Genomic DNA, 24,446 nt, shown 5'->3' on the forward strand with positions numbered 1-24,446 from the left:
ATTGCATATGGTATCTAAGTTATACATGGTAGCCGAAGAAAATGAAGACGCACAGACACACCATCCAATTGTCCTTTTATATTTTTATTCGGTGTTAAGTAACTCCACAAGAAAACAAAATCAGTTACTCTGGTGTACGTGAAATCAGAACAATACAACCACTTGAAGCAAAAAGTAGAAACAAATTTCAGCCCAGGAATGGAAAACTGATACTTCAATGCTATGGATATGCAATGCGCTTCATCCCACAGTGCGGTTCAGCGTATGCCAACCTTTAATGCTCTTGTTGTTGTTATTGTTGTTGGTGTGTGTTTCTATCCATATAGAAAAACTAAAAACCACACTTCAACTCTCACCAAAAGCCTTAGAGCTTTAGCCATTAAACTATGAAAACAAGTAAAGACAATTTGTTATTGCCTAAGCTCAATATAGGATTTTATTTTCCCCAAAGGTGCTGGAATCATTACATGCCACAGTGTAACTATGAGCAACACCTTTGTTACTTTTGAGCCCTTTCTTACCAACGAAGAAGCTCTAGCCAGAATTAACTGAGCTGAAGTTTGTGTTTGAAATATGTCCACTTGGTCATTTCCTGTTCTCAGATGAAGTTCTATTCAATTCTTCATTGTAGTGATTTGAAGAATTTGTGTGTAAAGTTCTTTTTTTCTTTCATGTTACAGTTAACTAGTTTCAGTGCAGGTGCTAAACAACCTCTCAAGGAAGCTCCAGAAGAAAGTAAAATACATAAAAATCTATTCAAAGTCTGCAAATAAATTAAGAAAAGAAACTGTAAAGTGTCAAAAGATTTGCTGTATGAATACAAACCCTAAAACATAGTCTAAGAGGAGGACCAAAAGAAAGTCCTTGGATAACGGGCAACCAAGCCAGTTTTAGTAAGGATCTCACCAAAAGTGTTGCATGAAGACTGGCATGGTTTCCCAACCACGTGTTTAAATTCTTACACTGTCAATTGAATAAAGGCAACAAAACCCAGTTACTCAGAAAGCATTTCTAGCGCAGAACATATTTCAAAGGCAGTTCAGCTCACATTTCAAACAACTATGTTTCTTGTGAGGTTTATTGCCTGTCAAAAATAATGGTGAAGCTTTTCAAGTCAGTATTGGACTTTCTGCACTTCCTGGTGTTACAGACATGCTGCGATCATGTAGACTAGTTAGTTGTTGTCATTTTTTAAACTAGGAGTTGGTAAAAACTTAGAATGTTTAGTTTTGCAAGTATTGCTCCTCCTGGCTTATAAATTTTGCATAATGTGTTAAAAGCAGAAGGAGTTGATAGTCTTGTACAGATGCAACTTGACAATGTATTGACTTTCTAAGTTAACAAAAGAAAATTTAAAAGCAAGTCACATAAAGCAACAATCACTACTGCAATCACACATGTATGTTGTAAGTCATCACCTTCCCTACCCCCACCCACCACACACATAACTTGCCCCACACATTCTCTCAGAAACACAAAATGAACTACGAGATTTACTAAATTACAGCCACAACAGCAGCTAACTGCAGCAGCCACAGGATTTCTTTCAAGTGAAGCACTGACCCTTTGCATTTAAAACATTGAACACTCTGAGCATTTTAGAGAGTTTCAGTCATTCAGGCTCAAGTTCAGTTACAGGATGCTTTTGCAGGTTATATGAATGCCTTCATCTGCAACAAGACAACATTCTCATTACTCATTAACAAAATTCACAACAATCCACACATCACCCCAGTGGTTTATTATTTTTGGTGTTACTTTTTGAACTTCTGCCTCACATCGGCAAATTGTTAAAAAGGACAAAAAAAAAGAAAAAAAGGAAAAAAAAAAACCCACATTGCCTCCATACCTACAAAAAATCCTTGGCTTCTCCAGTTAGCAAAAATACAAACCATGGTATCCTCAGTGTTGGTTTGTGGGAGGGGGGAATCATAGGATAGAAAACACAGTTTCTGTAAGTCTCTAAAGCACAACCCTGTTGTTCCTACTTCAAAGTTATGAGATTTACTGAATGAAGACTGGACAAGTCATTCATGCTTTTCTCCTGCATTCAGAAAGGCACTGATAGATTACAGTGTTAAGTATTTATCTCCCAGTTCTTAAAGAACAAAGCCTAATGTGCAGAAAGCTGAAGTCTCTGAATAGCAGAAGTAGTTGTAGACACTGCGATGCTAAGAAGATCGTAATAGTGGTAGGGCTACAGTTACGAAAGAAAATAACTGCAATTAAGATGCAAAAAAGCAGTGGTACTACTAAGACAAGCACATGCACATCCATTCTTGATTTGACAACACAATCTAGTCTAGTTCAAATAGCCAAGAATTTAACAGTGTTTTTTGGGAAAAAAATCTTCAACAGGACAGCTGTGTCCTCATCTATAAAATAAGCAAGAAGAGAAAGATAAATACACATCTGAATCCATTAACTGAAGAGGAAACTCAAGTTGTTGTTTTAGAGCTACAGACCCTCAAGAAAGATAGTTTTCCATCTCATGTTACTTTTCAATCATCTGTTCTACTCTGCAGTTTTTACAGTTGAGTTCGAGAAAAAAGCTCCTCCTCACACGGATCAGCCCACTCGCTTCCACCTTCTGAAGCTGTGTCTTCAGAGCTGGAGCTATCACTGGAGTAGATCTTCTTCCTGAAGCCATTTGGTTTTGCCTCAGCATTTATATCATCTGCACATCTTGCTTCATAAACAGAAGAAACCTAAGGATTTAAACTGACAGTGTTGATGGGGAACAATAAAGAACATGCTTGCTTTTCTCTGGGCTGGGAGGTTATATAGTTTTCTAGTTGTCCAAGAGAGATGCCACGATTACAGGGCAAGTCCTCCTCTTTCCTTACTTAGTCCACTATGTAGAAAGGACTGCAGAACAGCAGGAAAAAAAAAGCGGGGCTTTTATTATTTTTTCCTATTCCTTAATTTTAAGATTTGCTCAAAAAGCAAGAGAATCAAAGGTGAACTCAGGATGTATCTTTATCACAGTTCATGTTAGAAAAATTACTGTAAAGTTATCTCCAAAACTTGGTAATAAGTATTAAATAGTAAGAAAACACAGCACAGATCTGACTAAACTTCAAGCAAATGTATTTTAAATATATTTTCATCTGAATGAGTAAAGCTATAGCAAGCATGTCACAATGTTAAACTAAGTGCTATCATCACTATGAAGTTTAAAGGTATATCAGTAAATACATGTGTACATGAAATTTTTTCCCTAGAGAAAAAAAAAAATCAGGATTTTTTTGCTTGTAATGAGGACAGTTTTCAGCATATATTATCTTTATGCCTTTAGTTACTGGTTCTTTTTCCCTCATAGTGCACTTCAGCTCACTCTACACTTACTGAAATTAGAAGTTGAAGGAAAAGAAGACTCATGTTTAACACTCATGACAAGCAAATGGCAAGCATTCCCAAAAGAAACTGCCTTTGCTTATCTACTAGAAGTATAGCTGTTTGTACAAAGGGTTGTACTCCCCAAAGTACAACACCCTGAGGAACTTTCAGGAGGATGATCAAGATGCAGGGGAGGTTAAAAAACAAAGTAAGAGAAGAGAAGCTTTTGAAGGTTTTTGCAGGAATTTCATTTGAGGGTAGACTGAGAACTGTGATGAAAGGAAAGATGCAGTAGCCCACCCTTATAAGATAAGTAAAAAACTTCCTCCCCAACACCATTGACAAACTTACCATATTAAAATCTAAAAGATGTTCATCATCATTGGATACTTCCTTTACATCTGCAAGTTCTCCTACACCATTCTCTCCCTTGGCATTTGTATAGCACTCTTATATTGTTTTTGTGGGGGTGTTTCAGATGCAAAGGAAAAAAAAAAACAGAATTGAGCAACACTGTTATTCACATTTACCATAAATTAAAGCATCCAGAGAAGTATTCTTGGAATTCACACTCTATGCCATGTAAACTCTGTGCTTGTGGGGGTTTTTTATGGTCTGACACCCAAAGAGAAATCAGCATAATACCTCACAGAAGCTTCATCAAATCCTACTCGGATAACTAACTAAAAGAAGAAGCTACTTAGTTAATGAAAACAACTAAAATACCAAAGAACAAGAATTCCTTTTTTTTATGATAAATGGTTCAGTACATTTTTCAATTCTGATACTGCACTGTATTCCACATCACTCCTATTTCTATACCCATACAGTACAGACTGAAACAGTAGCCTGATCCTCACGAAAACTCAAAACCCCCAGTTGATGGGAATGGCTGTGATTTCTACTTACCAGAGTAAACTTATATATACAATATCAACATCTATCATGTAAATAGATGCATATGGATCACATGCATCAACACTCACGTATAAAAAGTACCCATACTGAAAACTGGATACAGGAAAAGGTTTGTGGAAGAGTAACATCAGCTGTGAGGATAGTGTCCTGGTCTTTTAAAATCGGAGTGGCACAGAGCACACCGTGGCTCTGCTGTTCCTGACAGACACCCCGGCTCTGCAGCAGCAGCTCCCGGGCCCGGCCGCGCTCCCCCCGCGCCACGGCCGCGCTGCCGCAGTGACGCGCGCTCGCCGCCAGGGGACAGCAGCGGCCTCGGCACCGCGGGCACGGCACCGGCACCCCGGGCACAGCCCAGCCACACGGCCCCGGCACCCCGGGCACAGCCCAGCCACACGGCCCCGGCACCCCGGGCACGGCCCAGCCACACGGCCCCGGCACCCCGGGCACGGCACCGGCACCCCAGGCATGGCCCCGCGGCTTTGCAGGGGGACCCCAAATCCCTAAAATCCCCCTATCAGGAAGACTGACGGCTCTGAGCGCCAATCTGCTCTTGCACTGTGCACAGTTCTATAGCTGGGAGTGAACTAAAAGTTAAGATGTTTTTGAAAGTCACCCAAACTGTCCTGAACATCCAAGTAAGGCTGTTTTGGAACCAAGAAAAAGTTTAGTTGGTTGCACTTAAAGGTGCACTTCAAAAATAGTAACTGGCTAATCTCCTTTCAGATTATTAAGGAACCAGGTCTCTCATGAAAACTTCCTCGCCCTGAGCCTGTAACAACAGAAAGCACCAGAGTTCCTGTCAATTCAGGATACAGCATAGTCTTGTTTAGCTTCTTGCCTTGTCTCCAAGGCAAAAAAAGCTGCCTGGATTCTTGCCGGTCCACTGAAAACCTGGGCTTGAGTCAGTTGTCACAGACTATAGATTCCTGGGAGTGCTGGAAGCACACCTGCTTCTGGTCACGAACAGCCAGGCTATTAAGACTGGACTTGCTCTCTGTGCAGGACAGAAAAATTCCCAGACTGTCAGTGTGAAAGGAGTGGCCAAGTGGCAAATCCCTCTCCTTCTCAGTCTCAGATTCCACACATTCACTGAATAACTGGCATGTTATTTATGCACACCCATAAAAGGTAATCATCATGTTTTCACATTCTTTTAGACTTACCTACCTAGTAAGTGTTTTTCAGGATGAAACATTAAAAAATGTAATAAAGTGTTTTCATAATCAGAGATTTTCTGTCTATTTAATTGTAGGCTTTGGAATTAAGTAAATTTCTGTAAATGTTAAGATTATTTTTTAAGCCACTTTGTTTTAAAACCAATTTAGAATCATGCTAGAGGTCTACTAAAAGTGCAATTGAAGCATCCCAGTTCTCTCAGATTAGAGAATTTTTTATGGAAGCTTACTGGTGTGGGTTTTTAAAATACAGGCAGTAAATCTAATTCATCTGCAGCAACTCCAATCCGTAACAAGGAGCATTTCATTCTAACACGGGTGCAACAGCAAGTTAGTTCTAACAGGCAGAGGTGCTTACCTTCACACTGTGATGCAGGAAAAAGGGGAGAATAGAGCGCCTTTTCCCACCAGCATTGCTTTTCCTGGCTGCCACTCATTCTCTGCAGATTAGTATTCAATATAGGAAAGTGTTTAGACAATAATCACACTTCATTTTGCCATAAATAATATACTTACATGTAAAGGAGGAAATTCTGGTATTACAATTAATTTTCCTAAGTCTTACAGGTCACACTGCTCAATTTGTAACACTAATGGGAAATGATTGTCAAACTACAGTGGAACATCCATTCTCTAAACTCTTACAGCCAATATGAACTCCATGCTGGAGCTCAGACTTTGATACTTTTATACAGTTACACAAATCCAGAAAAAAGAATTTAATTCCAGCCCTACACTTTATAATCTAGAGAGAGCTATCCAAGAGATGAAAGTACAGTGAAATGTTAGCCAACATGACAAACAGTTCAGTGTAAAACAAAACAGAGAAGACAGCAAACAAAAAGCAGCAAAATTTCATGTTTAAAGTTTGGGAGGATGAATTAGCAGTATCCAATGGAAAAACACAAAATTAAAGAAGTACGTGTCAACATGAGGACAAAGAGGTTATGAGGATGATCAGTGATTCGTCTTTATGCTAGAAGTAATCCATTCACTAAGACTGCCAAAATATTTTCCCTTTCCCCATATTTTAATGCTAGTTTAATTTTACCAGAGGCCTTTCCTTATGACATTGAGGGACATGGCTAAAATAGCAAGGGCTTGTCACAACAGACATGTCCCCAGCTTCATGGCTGCACCTGAGGTAACCCCATTAGCCTTCAAAAGATTATGCCACCTTGTAATATCCTACATAGATATTAGAATGACTCAAAAAACAAATGACAGTGCAAATGCCTACAACAAACATTAACAAATAAGCTTCAGCACTGACTTTCTAGCCAGCTTTCTCCTCAGTCAGCTTGAGAATGTTTAAATACGGAAGATTAATGAGCATCCTTTTGTTCCTCCTTAACCCACTGCAGAACTACACACCCAGAGAACTTAAACTTACCAACACTTATTCCTTAATAAAGAGAAGCCCCTCTCAAATCAAAGGAGTGACTCAAGAGTGCTGTATTTAGAAACATATCCTAGATTCGACTTATTTGAACTTATCCATGCTGGTTTCCTGTCATAAGACCTAGGAACAGTCTTTTTGGACTCACCCTCCAAAAATTCAAACACTTAATTCCAGAAAAGGGAGTTCTTAGGAACTTAAACCATCAGTTGGTGTCTTTTTTTAACATTAAGAAAAAAAAAAAAAAAAAAAAAAGAAAAAAAAAAGCAGCAGCAGCTCAAGGGTATAAGCAGGACATAGTAAAAAATATGTGCATTTACAAATACATTCAATCACGGAAGCCTCACTCTGTGCTGATTATAGATAGAGGCATCTAAACTCCACAGGCACAACGTGTTATCAACTTCAAAGTCTCTCCCACTGCTGCTGTCACACCTGCACATGGGATAAGCTGGATGAAGCCCAGCAGGTACAGGCAAAGGCAGCTGGAGTCTGGCAGGGCACAACAAGCTGCAGCAGCCTTGCTTCTCAGGCTGAGGCACTGGCAGAGCTCAGCACCTGCACTGGGATGGCTCCCTGACTCAACTGGCACTGGCTGCTTCAGCCCCCCGGTGCTTCCAGCACAGCCCCAACACCTGGAGAGCTGGAGCAGGTCACAGACAGCTCTCAGCTCAGTCCTGAATTTTTGTTTGAGAGGGAAGAGAGGACACTTTTAATGTCCATTTTATACATTTGCAGAAGAAAAGTTTTTTTCCCACAGTTGCTTAAGTGTTTTCTAGAAATGCACACATTGTGAAATATGTTGTGAATTAGACACTCCCAATCAGTAAATACAAAATGCCAATTCCAGAACAGCACCGAGTCTACCTTCCTTTGTTGGCAATCTTTCCCTTTTAAAACAGGATTTTCAATTTATATCCTCTTCACACATACTCATATACACTTGCAGTGTTTTATGAAAAAATTTTTTAAATTTTCCAGCTAACCATCTAAATAGCTATTATTTAGAATAGTTCTGATATTAAATATTGTGACTGGAAGTCTCTCCTCTGTGAAACTATGTTTATTTTACTTTATTCTTAAGCTGAACTCAGAAGCAGGGCAAAACCAGCTGCAGTGATGTTTCACTCCCAGTTTTGCTGCAGGTCGGAGAAGACTGATGGGTTAACTTTCTGGTTTTACAGCTAGGCATAGAGTAACTGAGGCTTCTCCCAGACTATTAGATACTCTTTTGGAAACACCATCACTGACTAGCTGCACTGCTTCAGAACACTTGCTGACAAGGATCACCGCTGACAAGGGTAACAAGAGGCTTGCACAATGTGAACAGAATAAGCACTAAGCACAGTACAGTCTTAATGAATATTATCAGAAGTGTTACAACTGACAGAAAAAAAATCATACTAATCTGTAAGCACGTTATTTCTTTGAACCTGCTCAGCTAGCCCTTACTATGAAGAAGAATACAACACATGAATAATTCAGAAGTCAAAGCATTCAGTCCCATTCCAAAAGATCAGGTCCTAATTTTAGTTCATCAGCCACCCAGTGAAGATACACTTGGCTCAAGAAGCCAGTCACAAATGAACAAAGGGAGCTGAGTCTAGACTTTATATTCTTAAAACCTGTTTGGCAGTAACCTCATTGCTGAATTTCACTGAAAATATATGTGCAAGGGACTCTATGAGATAATCTAGCCTATACTCTTGCACAAAGCTGGAACCAACTACAATTCCTACATTCAGTCTCATCAAGGCAGAATTTCCACTGCTTCTCTAAAAATAATTGAGCCTAACCTTGTCTGGTTAGAATTCTTATTCTTCAATTTCCCTTAGTGTGATTTAAGGTCATCACATCCAGTTCCTTTGTGTTTATCAGAGCCTACAGAGAATACAGCTTTTCTTCCCCTTATCTCCTCTAACTATGAACATGGCTTCTGCAAAAACACTGCCTCTGCTCTGAGTCTCTCTCATTTGAGAAAAAACACCCTCAGTTCCTTCACTTGTTTTTGTAAGCAGTAACCTTTCTGTTCGCTCCTCAAGACATCTTTCCTGATAGACAAGGAGCCCGGTACTCCAGCAGAGCAACTCCGCTCTTACAGGAGGGTATTCCTGTTCCTGGATCTCAGTGTTGCTGTCTTTTGCAGGTTATCATTCCTGATTTACATTCAACTATGACTTACTTGAAGATGCTTTTCTGTTTCACATCACTTCCTCACCTGTCACTCATCCCAGAGTGTTTGTAAAGAGGGTTATTATTTTCTGCAGAAATTTTAGTTGCCCCTGCAGGATTGCATTTTATGTTTCAAACGCTGCTGAGAGTTAACAACTTTTTGATTCTAATCCTGTCTTCCAGTGCAACTGAAGATCTTCCCAGTTTGTTATTACCAGGGATCTTCATAAACATGCCACACACTAGAAAAAAATAATCATCTCTGTTGTCCTCCAGTAAGCCACTGATTGTTATTTTGAGAGTGCAGTCTTTCTCTTAAACTAATACTTGGAAACTTCCTTTTACTCACACATTTGGGCCACTTACAGTTTAGGCAATTTTAAAGGGTCATTGGTTCAATTTTCCCTGAGCTTCATGTTCCTCTTTAAAATAAAAATTTGCTTTTTATATATCTTCTACCTTCCATGTGTTCTCAAACAAGTATTTTAGTAGGCTTTTCTCAAATTAGTTGCTGCTTTTCATGATACTCAGGTGAATACTGCTGTGACTAACTGAAACAGTGTAATACCTGTAATTTCATTAACAATGACAATAGATGCACTAATCAATACCTTGGATATTACATTTTCATAGCTTTCCAAGCTTGTTAGTTCTGTTTATCACATATCTTTCTGTCATCTTTCTGTTTCTGATTTACTTCTAGAACTTTCAGGTGTAGCGAATCTTTTTTATTTGTTTTTTTTAAAATCTTGAGGTTTTTCCCTCATGATTTTTACGCTGTTATTGTGAATTCTATCCTTTTAAAGTCCTTTCATACAAGCCCTTCAATATCTCTGCAAAATAACATTTTCTTAATTAGAAGGTTAGAGCTTAAGAGTCTTTGTAGGTGTTTTCATCACTGGCCATGATCAGCACTAGCCAAGGACTACCTGGACCAGTCCTGTCGTAGGATTACTCCCCAAATTACTCACTATTTACAGTCAGTCCTTTGCTTTGTATGTGGATGACTATAAATTTTCTTTTCCCACTTGATTTCCCCGATTTTAAGGCACACAGTAGACACCTCCAAATTTTGTCTCCCTCTTATCACTACCTGGATTTATGACAGCTTACCTTCTACACTGCTGACCTCAGAACCAATGTTTGTAAAACACTCCCCTTCCTCTCTTGACAGCCCTCTCTAAAGGGATTATGCACTTCCACTGCATCACTCCAGTCCAGCATAGAACCTCACTAAATCTCAAGGCCAATTCAGTCATGAGATGCACAAACACAGGTTTTGTCAGTAAAATTTCCTCATCCCCAAAACCAGTGTCTTAGGCATGTTCAGACCTTAAAACTCCACAGGTCCTTTTATCTATCTCAAGGACCCAACAGTATGAGCATTCTTTGAGCACACCTGCTGGACTGGAGCCCATATAAAATCTGTTGACAGGAGATGCAGTGTTGGTATATTCACAGGCCATTAACTGGTCCAGATTGTGTACTTACCCACGACTCCACAGCTAAACAGTAAGAGCATTTACTTGGAAGAAAAAGGACTGTACTATGGGGGGGGGGGCAAGGGAGTTGTGCTTGTGGGGTTTCATATAGTTGTTTGGGTGGCATGTGCTGGTGTTTTTTTGTAGAGGCTGTTTGGTTTGGACTTTTTTTTTTTCAATTGTTTTGTTGGTTTCATTTTGTTGTTGGTTTTAGTTTTTTTTTTAATCTTATGGCTAGATATGTAAATATTATTCATGTTTGCAAAAATTCTGCAGGAGCTATTTGCAAATTCCTGCTGCAAAATACACTGTAATTTTAAAAGAAGTGCTCTAATATAGAAGGTAAGAGGGAGGAAACTGAACCAGATTCTCCTACAGTCTTGTTTATAAATAGGAGGTATTCAGAGATGTGTGTTTCCACAGCACATATATAACTCAAGTTTAAGTGATGCAAAACAGAATGTGTTACTATTACACGGTGGTTTATATTAGTATTTTCACATCCATTGTTTATGCAAAAATATTGGAGGTACCTCAGAACACAACTCAAACTTTATATTGAATGACTGAGTTAAACAATGATTTTAATTTTTGTCCAAAGTCAAGCATAAAAACACAGAAAGTTTCATTTAAAAAAAAATCTCCACAAATATTGATCTATACTAATCAGTCCAGACCACAGCTCCTGCTTTTCCCCATGCATGTATGTGTGGGGTGTCCATGAAAAAAGTTTTTCCTAGACTGTCCTAATTCTAGGTATTTTATATTGATTTTGCTTAATGCTCATGAAAATAAATATCACTCTTAAAAAGAAAAAAGCTCACACAAATCTTTAACAGACATCTAAGCACAATAAGAAATTTAAATAAACGCTCTTGAGCCAAAAAGCCAATTACCTTCAGACTCCAACTACTGGTGCTTAGAAAAGCCTGGAGTGTGCACACACCTTCTTGAGACATGGTAGATAGAGAGGGATGAGTTTACCCAGGCTGTCTGAGTTTAGGGGGTAATCATGTTCCACAAGCCCCCCAGGAAGAGCTTAACTGCAAACCAAACTGGAGTCTAGACTGCTGAGAGGTTTGTTGGCCCTTTGTACTTCTCAGTGGCTTATCACTTTGAAGCTATGAAACTGCCTACAAAATCATGTGACCTGAGCAAGGGAAGCAGTAAGCTTCCCTCATGTGGTAAGGAACTTAAATAAAACGAAATACCAGAGCACTGTTCACTACCAAAAGACTTTTTACAAGCCTCAGAGCTACCATAAACTATGGCAGCACTGTCAGCCACTTACTAGCTTCTTGAATGGATAAGTGGTTGAAGTGAAGATGAGAATAAGCAGCCTCACAGAGCACTACACATCCAAAAAGAAGATCCAAAAAGGGCTGGAAGGAACTTCAGGCTCCTGCTGTCACAAATAACTGTATAATCATTTGTTCATTCATTATGCCCTACTGCATCATGAAGTTAGATTTCACTTATTCCTGGCAAAAGGCAATTCCAGAATCTGTTCTGACTTACAGTCTAGGTTTACTAATCTTTTGGATGACTTTCTGCAAGGCCTGGCACAAACACAGAAACTTCCCAGACACCAGTAAAGATTTTTGAAGCCACTTCTTCTCTGTTAACTTAATAGAGCAGCAGGAACCAAGATGTCTAGAAAGGGTCTGGAAAAGTCACAAACTTGATTCTCTTGTGCAAGCAGCAGATACCAACTTACTGATGGTGGGAAAAGAAACAATTAGTTTAAAGGAGGATGAGAGAAGAAACAAATAAAGAAGAAGGAAAATAAGAAAGTCTGATTTTGTTCAACAAAAAGGTGAGCTTTAGTTTTAGCAAGAGAAAGATTAGCTTGCCTGTGTATGAGTTAGTCTTTCAAACTTATAACTGAGAACTATGCAATTGCACAACACAAGCTGGATGCAACTCCTCAGCTGAAAATGGAAAAACTTCCTCCAAATGTAAATACTGCAACTGCTGAGTATGTGCAAGAGGAGGCTGAAGAGGAAAAGAAAATGTAAGATGTAAGGAAAAGAAAATGTAAGATGTAACTTATACCTATCCAGACAATACCTCTAGGCTGGCCACACATCTAATTTATTTTGATGGTTAAATGTTTCTACTCAAGAACAGAAGGAAATCACAGCAAGAAAAACTCAGGGTATTTTTTTCTAGAATGGATTTCTTATCTTGATTATTACTTAACTTATGGCTACAATTACTAGAAAGAAAACTCTGAGTTTAACCCTTAGTTATGCTGAGGCTTTCTTATGATACTGTGGTAACAATGGATATTTTGCATCCACATCTTATTTCTTTTTGGCTCTATGCTGACAAGAGGATACTTTAACTTCCAGACAATTAAGCCTTTTTACAAGTCTTTCTTTGCTGAAGTTTACATCCAGTAGCTCAACTCCAAATTCTTCTACTTGGAAGAAACTATATTGAAAAGACTGGCTTCAGTTCTTTTTCTTCAGCATTTTAAAATATGTTTGAATCAAAATCGGTAATATTTCATTACTCAAAATTTATGCATATTTTAACACTTTATATGTAAATCAGATAACCTAAAAACCTAAGGTAAACAGATTTTTAAAGTCACATGAGTGTACACATGCATATATTTCTAAAGGTATGCAAGATGACACCAAAATACCTGAAGATGGTTGATTTTTCACAGAATCACAGAACGACTGAGGTTCAAAAGGAACTCTGGAGGTCATCACGTCCAACTGCCCCTGCTCAAGCTGGGCCCAGTAGAGCAGGCTGCCCAGGAACTTGTCCAGATGTCTTTTGAAATCTCCAAGGATGGAGACTCTACAGCCTTCCTGGGCAACCAGTGCCAGCACTCGGTCACCCTTACAATAAGCAAGTTTATTCTTATGTTCAGATGGGACCTCCAGTTTCTCTACAAAACTGTATTTTCTAGAGATCTATACAATCACAAACATTTAAACTGAACTGTCACATGACAAACTGCTGGTTATCAGCTGCCAGCTGCAAATTCTGTAATTTTATATATCCACATACCTCTTCATGCTCTCCTGAAGAAACAGGATTATCCTCATACGTGGGGAAATGACACCCTGCTTTACAACTGCAAAACCTGCCAGTCTCCTCACGTGGCTCCACTATTCTGCAGTTTACTTTAGAGCTCTCCACCACTCTCCCTTCTAGAGATTCTTTCATACTGCATTCTAAACAGGGATCTTGGTTTCCTACTGGCAACATCCCGGCGGACTCTTCTTGGGAATCCAATGATGTCTGTGCACTCTTCTCCATTCCAGACTTTTTTAATCTGGGAAGGAATTTTCCAGATTCAAGCTCCGATTTTCCATAATAATGCCCTTCTTTTTCTGCATCTTCTTCCAGAGGTTTGAGATCTGCTTGTGGATCCTCAAATACATCTGCTTGAGGAGGGACAGCAATACCTCCCTCATCTTTTTCTGACTCAAATTCTGACTCGCTTCCACCACCTGGAGAAAGTTCAGATGCAGAAATTGGGCGAAAGTGAGTCCTCGGAGAAATCCGTATAGCCCTGTACTGCGTTCGATCAACACCACATATCCTGGGGTGCAAAACCTCACTGTCTGAATCAGAGCACAGAATCGACTTAGGTTTAAAACTAGGGCTGAAAGATGCAATTCCTTCTGGCTCAAACGAACACTCTACATGAAGAACTTGTGAAAATGGATTGTTCAGGTCAAAGGAAGAGAATGAGTATTCAAGCCCTGGCTCTTCGACTTGAAAGTTACCACAAGCTCCCAGTAAGTCTTCATGGAAGATAAAAGAAAAACCCTTATTTAATCCGTTATCTCCACTCTTTGACTGCTCGTTCTGTTCAAATGATACAAATGGCCTCCATAATTGTCTGTGGCCAGGGGCAAAGCTATTACCTGGAGTCATAAAAACATCTGTACCAGCTATTGTCACCACATCGGAAGCTGCACATTGCAATAAGCTCCCCTTTGAGTGACCAGGTGGCACCACTGCCCATTCTCCATCACTGTTAAATGTTTTGAGCTCCCCATATACACCACCAAGTATAAATGAGTTTTCTTTATCCTGGTTAACATCCCAGGGCTTTGATGGTGTGGTATAGTCACCACCATCTACTTTTGATAAATCATTTGAGACAAAGGCTCTCTTCTCTACATTCTCCTTTTGACCTTCCCAAAGGTGATACTCTGATCTTTGCACTGCTTTATTGGGTTCCTGGAGGGTTTCAACTTTTGCTTCTGTATCCAAACAGCAGCAATAGTTATTTACATCAGTTGAAAACAATTCATCTTCTATTCCTTCTATTTCTACCATCCCTGCAGAATTTCTGTCTGTCACATTTGTCCAAATATCTTTAATAACCCCTGAGCTGTAGCCATCTCCATGTGGACTGCTTTCCCTACACCCTTGTGTAGTTTCATAGTCTTTACTTTCTGCTTTTTGTTCTAGCTGAATACCACAGACAGATTCTAGCTTAGATTTCTTTTTGAAAATCAAAGTGGGCATTTCTCCTAAACTTCTAGCTTGTTGCTGGCAGGTTTCTTCTGGCAGAAAATCTAGAATTTCTTCATCTACATAATTCGAAGACACTCTAGGAACTACATAATTAATATCTTCTGCATTAAATTGCGTGGATTCTTCATATGGAATATTTATAGTCTCATTGTCTGAACGTGTTTCTTCCGAGTGTGACCATGGACTACAGGTTCTTGTTGAAAGATTAGAACAGTGTTCATTTTCATCAAAGGCACTATTTTTGGTCCATATTAGCAATCTAGACTGTGTTTTCCCAAGAATATTAGCAGTGCTACTAGAATCTGCATTTTCATTTCCCAAGTTGAGTGTTTCAAAAGAAAATGGTAAAACAGAGTTACTGCATTGCACTTCAAACACTGAAAAACAAGAGTTTATACCAGACCCTTCATTAATATCTGAAAAGAGCTCTTGATTGCCAGCAAGCATGTGTGAATTAAGCATTGTGCTGTCTAGGATGGGGGAGAATCTGATCGGAGAATCTCCTCCAAAACTTTCCCCATCTGCATCAGCAGAACTAGAAGATGAACAGCACTCCCAAAATTGAGCTAAATTACTAAGATCTTGCAAGAACCACCCTTCAGCACCAACAGAGCTGGTCGAATCAGTCCATATTGCACTTTCCCCTTGCAATTCCATTCCATCTAACACTATGCAACATTCTGCCTCAAAATCAGTTTTTTCTTTACTCTTCTGTCGAATCATATTTAAAATCCGACTCTCCCCTTGCATCGTATCTGAGGCACCAGGATCCAACATGGATTGATCAATATCAACTTCATAGAAGTGTGTTAGTTCTGAGAGATGAACATCATCTAAATACTTGTCGTCCTCTGGTTGAGAACATATTGAGGTCCCAGCGAGGTCAATATCCTCATTTAGAACTGCAGGCATTTCTACAAAGTGACCATCGATGAAAGTACCTGCTGCGAGGTATGTTTTATGAGTATTATTGTTGCTAATACAAAGACCATGCACTGATTCAGACAACTCTTCTACAGCCTCTGATGTTACTCCACATAAATCTTCTCTGTTGCGGTACGTGGTCTCCAGCTTGCTTTTTCTGCTAAGAGGAACAAAGTACTCCGTAATCGGCTCAGTATACCACAAGGGCTCTTCTTTATATTCCTTTTCATTTCTACTGTCTAAATACAAATCTTTGCCATCACTACCGCCACCTTCTTTTCTTCCAATTTCTTTTAATGGCCTTTTACCTCTTTTGCACAGTTGTTTGATGGACCCGCTGCTGCTGCTGCTGCTGCTTCCGCTGTGGACTTTTCTATCAACCTTTTCACCAGATTTCACTGACGGCCTGCTTTGCCCATTACGCCCTTTTTTACTCCGAACCTCTCTTGTTTTGTGTCTTACTTTAATACATTTCATTGATGCCTTGTATTCACCTTGATTACCACTAGAACTTGAGCCAGCCTCACTGGATCCTGACGACCAGGAGCGGGGACGCACCTTCCCTTCAGACTTATGTCGGACTTGCTTTTTGTACAAAACAGGCTTCTCTTCAACAGTGTTGTTACTAAAGTTGTTTTCTTTCTCATTTTTACTCTTCTTCTGCTGGTTTCTTTCCTGTACAGTGGCAGATACTTTATTACTTCTGTCTTTAGTTACTTCACTTTCACTATTGCAGTCCTTTGGAGAAGATGTATCTGTGCTAGTTGGTGGAACAGTGGATGAAGATGAGGAGCTAGAGTAAGAACATACTTTGGATTTATTCCATACAGTCATAATTTCCTGCAGGCAAACTGGCTTTTCAGAAAGAGGAGGAAATGCTTCATAGTACCTGAAAGCAAAATAAAAGGGACATTTGGATCGTAGAGCTTCAGATAAGCATTAAGATTAGAAAGCATTACTAAAAACACAGCAAAACACTACCTAATTGCTAAAAATCTAGTTTGCACTACATATGCACATGCTACTCATTGCACTATTTGAATGATATCAAAGGGAAAATTAAAATGAGCTTTAAAAGTGCTTATATTAATATATATTTAGAAATATACTGCAGAGAAGTAGAAGAATTTCCTTTTCAGAGACTACTAAACATCACTGTAGAGAGAAATTGTGGATGCTTACAACAATGGCTCCAGGTTTATTAGATAATGTGGTAATTCGCTAGTCTTCTTAAATGTTTGATTTAGATTATAAATTAGGAAGTCCTGAATTTCAGTTAGTTCAGTCCTGAATTTCAATTTTTAAAATTCTCTTTTATGAAATGAAACACTATCTGTTAATTTCTACATAGTTTGATCATCTAGTTATTAAGAAAAAGCTATTTTAAAAAGATTAGGTTTTGAGTAGTTTAAGATGCTTAACAGCTTTATGCAAGAGGTATGAGATTAAAATATGGTTTTCTGCAACATTTATAGTACCATGTGTTTGGTGGTAGAGAGATATATACTGAATCACATATATTTCAATGAAAACTTACTAAAAATTTTTACAAGTCAGTTAAATGAAATACACATTAGCACAATCAGTTCCCTGAAGAGGGATCATGCATTTAGTAACATTTCTATGAGCCTGTTGCTACTATTAAGAGATACAGAAGCAGTTGTATCTCCAAGAGAGGTCAATGACAAAACCCCTGGGTAGTTCAGTAACACTGGACTCAGGTACTGGCTAACTAGGAAATCACTTTGGTTATCAAGAGTTTAAAGGTTATAAGAGAGTCTGTTTGCCATTTCAGCAGTAGAAGACAGAGAGATCTCCATCCAGTAAACAGATTACTCCCTCCTTGCAAATCAACATGTCAATTAATGTTGTTTTAAAGGTTTTTGTCTGGTTGACTTAGTCTTCAGGAAACTAAAGTATTGTTTGAGTTCTGTATATAATCAAATGAAAGCAGTCTGGGCTTGAACTAGCCCATGGTACCAAGTGCTTATATTTAAATATGTAAGATTAACAAAAGAAGATGGCATGAAAATAAATGTATTTCTTAATATCCACAAAACTCCAGATTCCCCATTAAATTAATTTCATGATGTTAAAATATGGGAATAAAAAGAGAAAAGCATCTCAGATAATAAAAAGAAAAAAAATGCATACATTTCTACTTGATCCTTTGCTGTGGGAGATAAATCAGTCTCAGGAGTCAAAGAGCCTTCTAACTTTTTGTGAATCTTCTCCTCTGTTTTGGAAGAAAATTCCAAATGCTTAACAGAAAAATTCGAAAGAGCCAGTGTACTTTATAACAGTATTTAACAAAAAGCACCAGGATGTATAACTGTAATAGTAATAAAATTTCCATACAACACTGTAAATAACATTAAGAAATTATGAATTACCACCCAATATTCAAGTTTTTCACAGCTCTTCAGTCCTGCAAATATGACTAAACACGACTGGCCAGCAGCTCCATGCAACCTCATGGATAGCAATGCCCCACTGGGAGAATTCCTGCTGAATGTTTAATTGTTTCATATCCAAATCCTTATCTCATTCTTGCATTGCTACAGACACAAAAAATACTATTTAAAAAATCAACTATTTAACTAAATGTTTTTATCATTGGCCACATCTGACTTCTCAAGTGTTTCACTAGAAGGAAATATCCTTGCAGTAATTGCTGAGCTTTGAGTGGATGTAAAGATATTTCCTGTGTGAGAGGTGACTCTGAAGATCTTCTAATTCTTTATATTAAAACCTTTAAAATAATGAAAAAAGTGAGGCATTCTTTATTTTTTTTGCAAAATAAATGCTCAACATCACCTTGGCTCAGGAAGAAATCCACTGAATTATGAAATATTAAGAGCTGACTAATGATTACTGTTAAAAAAAAAAAAGAGCAATGGAAACAGCTTAAAAACCATACTTCAAGCAGGTAAATGTTTATCTCTTATCTACAGCTACCTATACTACATAATAAGCATATTAATTTTACTCTAAGTGTCCAAGGGTGCTGCTGTGTGCCTGAACAAACATTTATGTGCAAGGAACTTTCACTGGAGACAACACAGCTTTACATTATGCTCCCTCCTCTCCCCTAAGCTTGACATCATAAAGTGCCCTATAGCCCAGAAATTTTAAGTCATGATAGTTATTTGGATGCTTTTCACACAAATAGTTTCTACATAATTATTCTGAGGCAAATCTGTTCTTTGCAAGCATCAATACACAAAAGGAATAGAATCAAGCCTACTTTATTTTCATTACTTTTGATAATGAGGGGAATGCTGAATTTGGAGTATTTACTAAAAAAGCAGGCACAGCTGGATATGAATAGTTATAGCTTTTCATGAAGAAAACCCCACTTGTGACTGGCTATTTCTTAGGTAAATAAAGCATACCAATACAAAACTGCTTAAATTCTTGAATGAAATTACTCAAACATAATTCAAAATTGCATGGCCTGTACTAAAAGCTACTGAAGTAACAGCCTACTCCCTCACACCCACCCCCATCTCAGAACGTTGCCGAATTGATAAATACAGAACGTGGCCTCAGAAGTACAAACATTTTTTTTCCTCACCTTGCTTACTCTGAAGGTCTTTCAGTTTGGAGCAAAGCTCCTCCACTAATGTTTCAATCCCAGAGCTCTGCACGACAACAAAACCACGTGGGAAAAAAAGAAAAAAAAATAGAAAACATAACTTACTAAAAAGAATTTTAATGTCATAGAAATATACCAATACAGTAAACATATCTCAGCAGACATATTGTTCTTTTTGCACAGCAACTACATATGAAAAATCAACAAAAATGATTACTAGTATAAATCCAATCCTATAAATACATTAGTTAGAGGTCAAAATGATTCCCTGAACACGAAGATACATTCATACAGAGGTTTCAAACTACAGGTCACATTGTTGCATCATTGGATATCCAAGGCTTTGCAAACACAGCATGTCACATTTACTGCATGGTATTGCTGCAAATTTAGCTAGGAGTCTCAGGATAGAAGTTCAATGACCCACTGATCACTAAGATGCATTTCAAAAAGCTAGGCCTGATCCTTTTGGCTGCACAATTTATACCTGTGGGAAAGGGACTGTTAAAAGGATAGAGAAAATCAGGCATGAAGGTGGAAAGCAGAACAGTAGGAAGGCGTACCCATATATGTGACAGAGAGGGAAAGGAAATGCTTCCACAGTATCTGTATGCAAAACCCATCCCATAGTCTTGCCAATTTAAAAAGTAACCAGGTATTTTTTTCTTTTTAAACATTCTGTTATTAACAACACAGGACAGCAGAAGGAAAAATAAACACTTTCTTCATATTCCCATAAGCCTCTATTTTCCTCCTTTAGTCCTCTACATAAATACTGAAAATAAACATATACACAAAACAATCCAATATATTACCTACAGGGGAAAACCCCATGTCATCCCAATGGGATAAAATTTTAATTCCAGGTCAGTGAAATACTAAACACCAACTTAGAGCCTGAAATGACCATTCCTGTTGGAAGGAAAACCAGATGAGATGGGTAGTGTGTGGATATTTGAATTGTCATTATCCAATGCTTGGGAATTGTGCTTGGGGATTGCTCTTCAGGCTTTCTGTAACAGCAAACAGAACTGGAACCACAGCTAAACACAACAATCTGAACTACTGAGGAGGACACGAGAGATCCCCTGTACGTCACCCGGGAAGTGGTAGTGAGGGAGGACCATGCAGCTCATTGTATCCTGTGCACAGCTTCCTCAATATCCACTCCATCATTGTCAGAAGTCTAGTTCCAATTATACTTGGAGAAACTTACACCAACCCCCAAGAAAATTATCTCATCTTCTGAATTTAACACTATCTTATTGTGCATGAAGTTATGGGACATGTTTTCTCTCTAAAGGTAACGCCGATCAAATATCAAGTTACAGAAATGCACAGAAAATAGTTTGACTTGCTGTGTCACCCTGGTGGTATAAAGATTTCATTTTTCCAAGATCTAAGTTTCTTGTCTCTCCTGAGTGCTGTCCAGAAATTGCTGAGAAATGCGAATATATGTTGCTAAAGCACAAGCAAATATTATGAAAAAGAGAATACTAATTTATACAGTCAGACTAGCTTGTTTAATTCACTGTCAGAAAAATACACTTGAAAGATCATACACTGAAGCAATGATTTATATGCTGATTCTAAACTTTAATTATTTGCAGCCAAGTGAGAAAGAAAGCAATGTCCTATTCCTAATTGCATTGCTGCACTGAAGTGCTAAATATAAACCTTTATGCCACATACTTAACTGAGGATGACTTAGCAATATCAAACTTCAGAAGGCATCTCCTATATCAGTAAAGTTACCAGTATAAATTAAATCATTTAGCAAGAACCAAGCAGGACAGTAATATGCACAAAGCTATGTAGTTGTAATAATTTGTCACTTTATGCCTATACCACTCTTGACTCCCCCCTCCTCCCTCTAAAAGGTCAACAGAGGAGGAGCTGGCCTTGGTTTTCCTTAGCTCCCCAAATTATCTAATCAAACAAGCACCTGTAGCAAACACTCCAAGGAATACAGGTTCACTTCCTTGACTTAATATAACATCATACTAAAAAACTGCCCCAAACCAGCAACAATATGCTTACCATTATACCGAAGAAGTGAAAACTTTAGGAATCCAACGCCTCATTTCCTCCTGTCCCATGAAACTAATCCTGGAGTCAGCTGACGCGCCGCCCGCTGTCCTGCAGGGCGCTGAAGGAGACAGCGCTGCTTTCAAACACGGGGGGGACCCAACTGTGCACAGCGGCAGCACCCCGGAGACCCCTGCTCAACCTCTGCCTGCAGCACATCACAACGTGCTGCCGGCTTCAGGTAACCAGTGCCATGGCACTTAGCTCATACATGACACTGGTGCTCTCGGAATATGAGATTTAGTTGCTTTTTTTCGTTGTTTACCTTAATGCCTTGTAGCTGTCACAACCCCGTGGCCTGAAAGTAACACGTTCCAGGCACTGGCTTGGTTCAACAGGACACAGTTAGCTAACAAAACTAAGTGATCTGCCTGAAATACTTTGCTTATGTTCAAATTTAAAGACAGCCCCCATACACTACAAATACTGGAGCACCTTATATACATTTTGAAATATGGAAGTTTTAGTGGCCAATTATGATTGCTTTTGTAATTCCATCATGAAAGGTTTAAATCTCAAAATTGTCTGGCCCAGATTTCTACCAACCTATTTCTCTCATTCAAATTACAAAGGACAGTGCATACTTTTTAAATTCGTGTTTTTAATTTTACATAACAATATTTCCTGCACACCAAACACATATTACTCTTTTCTACTGTTTTTAACATATTTCTCTTTCCTTCCCCTACTTTAATGCACATCCAGTTTCACCAAAAGTTGATCTTTTTGGCTTTTTATCAGCTGGCTGCAGCATGTGAAGGATTACATAAAGGATAGGTGTTATGTTACTGGCATAGAAGTGATGGTGCTAACAGATAAATTAAGCTTCTGAACTCACCCAGCATGAACAAGAACAGTCAATCTGACTGCTGGAGTTACAAGACTCCAATAACCACTGTCCTCCTTACTGACCACCATGACCCTATTCAGAGCCTAATTAACGCAGTTCTGCACAATGAAGAATAAGACCAATTAAAAAAACAAAACAAAAAAACCAAAACCAAAAACAGCAAAGCCCACGCACATCTTTATACATATTTGTAAACATATTTGTTAGTTTTGACTTCTTTTTGAGGTTGGATTTTTTTTTCCTAAACACACAAGCACATACTATATATATTTGTCAAATATTAAATCAAAGACCTTTTGAACACTCTCTGCTTTGGAAGCAGAGCAGTCAGAGATGACAAGTGGTAACTCATTAGCCTAAAGTAGTCCAGTTGCTTTCATATGTACATTCATACCTCTGTATAGCTGCAGGAAACGTCCTCAGAAGATATTAAATCTGTAAGTGTAGTTACTTCTGAAATGTTTTTATAAATTCAAAATATTCAGTTAAATTGAGAACCATGGATAAACCTTGTATTATGTGCAGCAAACTGAAATGCACTAAAAACTGTTGTCTATGTTAACAGTGGGCACTGGCTTCTGTGTTTTCACAGTTTTTAGTAAGAAGCTGTGAAACATTAGCTCCTCTCATATGCTTGACAAATCATTTGAATTCTTAGCTGATGTTCACCTCTGCTAGCAGGTTACTTACTGAATGTTGCAAACAAGCACAGCACAATCACCATCCAGAAATTTAAGAAGTTTTCCCTGAATTTGAACACAAACAGCACTACTATTATTTCACATAGTTATATGAAACTAGTTATATGGATATAATATAGTTATATGTATAATATATATGTGTGTGTATATATGTATGCATATATATATATGTATAGTTATATACACAGTTATATGGAGAAGGGGATTGTTCAACAGAATTTTGCATTTTCACTGAGCTTTCACCTTTCCCATCACCCAGTAATGGTATCTGCCTCTGGGTCTCATATTTCCAACAAAAAAACGCCATGCAAACATCTACTTTGTCCTGCAGGTCTGCACATATGCAGTAGCCAAGCCTTCTGGACAAAACAAAGGAAAACAAAATTCTGATACCCAATACTTAGAAGGAGATCTTTCACATCTGATAAACCATGAATATATACACAGAAACTGAAAAAATCTGACAGATTGTACAACTCAAAGGGAAGCGTTGTTTTAGGGAGATGTTGCTTGGCTTTAGGTTTTTGGCAGGTTCCGTTGTTTTGCTTCTAGTATAACGTAAGTTAAAAGCTTCCTCTCGAAGCTTTAAACAGTGCAGTGTAAATATTCACTAAATACGGCTTGTTACTTCAGGCCTGTAAGGTATGGGGAAAGGTCCTTGTCTCTCTTCAATCTTTTTGAAAAACAAAAGCATTACACTTCCTTTTACTTGAAAAATTAAAATAATCTCTCATTTGCTATTAGGGTTTTGAGAGCTTTCTAGCTTAACACTTTCAAGACAAATCCTCATTTCTCTTCCCCAAACAGACAGAATTTGTTTAGGTTGAGAAGTGCCTCTGGAGATCATCTAGTCCAAACCCCTGCTGCAACAGGATAAACTAGAGAACACTGACAATCCTTTCACAAAATACAAGTTCAGACAATCTAGAAATTAAAGTAAATCAATATATTCATAGTTTCAAATCACTGATTTAACAGACCATAGGGCTCTTCAGAGAAGATGGTATTCTGACTGTACCAGGACTGTTTTCTTGGCATGTCTCCTGTCACCAAGTGCAGGATTAGATAGCTTTTCTGTATGAATCAGCTGTTAAACCACGTGAACTGAGTAAGGCACAAAATGTGATTCACTGCAACCACACATCTATTTCTATATTTTGTAGGATGATGAGAGAAAGTTAGAAGTCTAGGTTCTCACTTTTTTAACATTTTGACAGAGTATAATTCATCTGATTACAAGTACTCTCAAAACAGGTGCTCAAGACAGACTGAAAAAAAGACTAAAAAAA

General features: G+C 38.3%; 1 protein-coding gene across 2 annotated transcripts in view; it reads right to left on the reverse strand.

Annotated features, from left to right (window-relative positions):
* Nucleotides 1-63: 63 nt before the first annotated feature.
* KIAA0232 (KIAA0232 ortholog) overlaps nt 64-24,446 on the reverse strand; it is a 47,403-nt gene continuing 23,020 nt past the window's right edge. The window contains exons 3-8 of one of the 2 annotated variants that reach the window (XM_014895322.2): nt 19,498-19,564; nt 18,075-18,156; nt 13,512-16,809; nt 5,791-5,872; nt 3,691-3,788; nt 64-2,708 (exon numbers count right to left, since the gene is read on the reverse strand). In XM_014895322.2, coding sequence (XP_014750808.2) covers nt 2,529-2,708; nt 3,691-3,788; nt 5,791-5,872; nt 13,512-16,809; nt 18,075-18,156; nt 19,498-19,564 — 3,807 coding nt within the window. In that variant the 3' untranslated portion in view covers nt 64-2,528. Of the gene's footprint in view, nt 3,789-5,790; nt 5,873-13,511; nt 16,810-18,074; nt 18,157-19,497; nt 19,565-24,446 lie in introns of both variants that reach the window. The other variant, XM_088163099.1, reaches the window with a different exon arrangement.

Source organism: Sturnus vulgaris, chromosome 4, assembly GCF_052056855.1.
Source record: "Sturnus vulgaris isolate bStuVul1 chromosome 4, bStuVul1.hap1, whole genome shotgun sequence".
NCBI lineage: Eukaryota > Metazoa > Chordata > Aves > Passeriformes > Sturnidae > Sturnus > Sturnus vulgaris.